Source organism: Ammodytes marinus (genome assembly GCF_949987685.1).
Source record: "Ammodytes marinus genome assembly, chromosome: 11".
NCBI lineage: Eukaryota > Metazoa > Chordata > Actinopteri > Uranoscopiformes > Ammodytidae > Ammodytes > Ammodytes marinus.
Genome location: NC_137215.1, coordinates 8,544,698 through 8,547,253, shown reverse-complemented (window position 1 = coordinate 8,547,253; position 2,556 = coordinate 8,544,698). Strand labels below are relative to the sequence as shown.

The window sequence follows — 2,556 nt, the reverse complement described above, 5'->3', positions numbered from 1 at the left end:
CGCTGCTGTTGTGTCCGGACCAGTGCACCATCGCCTGGTTGTGTGCCGAGTCTCCCGACAGAGCGAAAGTGGAAGTGTCCAGGCGCGGCTCACTTTGCCTCGCGCTGGAGCCTCTGGCTTCCTCCCCTGTGCGCCGGTACTCGGCTCTGGAGTTGGAAACACCTTGAACAGTCTCCAAAAACCTCTCTCGTGACTGCGCTTCTCCACTTACACTCCTATCCACATTGTCCGTATATGTTGTGCCCACACTCCTTTTTGACCTCGTTCTGGTTTCAGGAAATTCGTTTCCTAACATTATGTGGTTGTCCTCGGAAATGTTCCAATACTTTTTACCCGTTATTTTGAGACGGTTGTGAGAGTTTGGTGCTGCTTCGATTCCGATGGGTGCCTGCTTTCCAAGTCCACTCTGTGTTTCATTCCCCACTTGCTTGCCATTGTTCGCATTCAAAGCACCGGCTGCTTCTGTTTCAAAACCGCTTAAAACTTTTGTGCCATCGTCGACTTTGTGAAGGGCTTTTGATTCTCGGATAACACTTGCCTCCAGCGTCGTAACCTCCAGGCGATCAAATCTGTCGTTTGCTCTGTGAGAAGTTATTTCCGCTTGAGCCAAAAACTTCGGGTGAAAGAGGTGCAGCAACACGCAAAGCAAAAGAGAAAAACTCCAAAATGACCACAGTCCCATGGTGCTGTTCCAAACTGATAGTCTACGGGAAAAAAGGTGTGGCAGAGCTATTCAACTTGTATATTCAAGGTATCATCTTGACGATCAAGAAGCCATTCAGCAGACCCGCACACGTCCAGGAATTTGTCAAAGTGAGGGACCAGTTGGGAGGGCGCTGCGCGTCAGACGAACGCGCCGACGGAGAGTGACTGCAGGATCGGCTTGAGCTTATTGTACATGATCATGTTTGAAGCAATTGGTAATAATGCTTTAAATGACTGAAATCACCCGAAATCATTTCGAAATTAGCAGAGCAGATTTCTTTCTCTTCTTCAATTTGGTCTCAGGCTATTTATGTAAACCAATAAAAGTTATCCAAAAACAGCACTTGATTGACTCGGAGCTGTTGACAGCCAGAGTAATTTGTGCTTTGCAGAACGCTGCGGTTACATCTTTTCCATCTGAAACGACAGAAAAAAAACACAATTTGCTTGCATCAATCAACAACCGATTCACCTGTCAACTGTGTGGACGCGCGTGCGCGTGAGCTAGAAAACATTTTGGGCAAATGATGGACTTCCTGATAAAGATCCAGACGTGCTGATATCGTGTTGATGTGTAGTAGGGCTGCAGGGGGTTTTACTATGCCTGTATTCTTGGTGACACCATAAGACTTTTTTGTTTTAATTAGGCCACTTATACAATGCGCCTCAGGCCAGAAAACAAGAGGAGCTTTGAAGTCACACCATGATATGTTAGCTGTCATCTTCATGACTTCTGGTGCCACACAGGCAGTGAGCCTCCAACTATTCTGTTTTAATCTTAGAACCTCCACATTTTCTATTCCATTTTTACAGTTTGAAAACATGTAGCTTTCCACCCGAATCAATATGCTATTTGAAAGGTATACGTTTCAATTATTAGAGCCAAATGAATCCTGAGAAGCAATTCCTATTTACCACTGACAGAGTTCTGTCAGTTCTTGCAGGGTTTCTTTCTTTCGGAAAGCGTATTATGATGCCGCTGATGAGGAGCTAAACCACATTAGATACATTTGCATCAGCTGCTGCACAGTTGCCAAAGGGAAGGATTTCTATCATCTTCAAGGATGACAAGCACATCTTTGGAAAATAGGATGAAGAATGTAACCAGATGTCCTTGTTATGTGTAGGCAGATGTTACACATTGTGAGATAAAGTTTGAGCAATTACTGCTTTTTGTCAAGGTTAAACCAACCCACGACCTGAAGGTTCTCGATTTAAACGTCCCCGCTTGCATGTCAGTTACTGTTAGCTATGAGGCAAACTGTGAAGGTAAAGAGGGGCCTATTATTGTGCTGCAAACTGTCCTGCCTTACTATTCATTTGGGAGTGCACACTTTAGGCCTGTATCTGAAAACAGGTTAAACCATATGACATACATTTTTAGAAGTCATGTTTGGGAGCACAGCTTGCTGCTGTACTGTGGACGATCTCTCAGCTGCAAAAACCATGCCTCTGCTGAGCTGTAAAATGTAGTGTAGTGGGATGGGAGATGAGAGGAATTCGCCATCCTTGAAAGCTGCACAGCGAGAAGCGAGCACAAAACAATTCAGTGGAAGGACTGACATTGACACGAGTTCATTGCTGAGAACAGCACCTTCTGATCTCACACACATCCTCAGACAGAGCAGGGAAAATAGCAATCAGATGGCTAGCGAGAATAGTGCCACCCTCCTCACTTCTTGGTTCCTCTGCGATTTTTTGGCACGGCTGTTCAATCAAATTGAGATTCATACAAGTGAAGGCTCCGGGCAGCAGGTGCTACTGTTGCAACTCCGCCGCACACCAGACAGCTCACTCTCTCTGCAGGCCATTCCCGCCAGAACGCCTCTGCAATGAGGGGGTAATTGGACT

The 2,556-nt window shown here is 45.7% G+C and overlaps 1 protein-coding gene across 1 annotated transcript in view; it reads right to left on the bottom strand.

Moving 5' to 3' along the window:
• Positions 1-682, bottom strand: part of sorcs3b (sortilin related VPS10 domain containing receptor 3b) — a gene marked incomplete at both ends in the record, with an annotated part of 43,270 nt that extends 42,588 nt beyond the window's left edge. The window contains one exon of the mRNA XM_080036258.1: positions 2-682. Within this exon, the coding sequence (XP_079892384.1) occupies positions 2-682 (681 nt within the window). The remainder of the gene's footprint in view (position 1) is intronic.
• Positions 683-2,556: the final 1,874 nt, after the last annotated feature.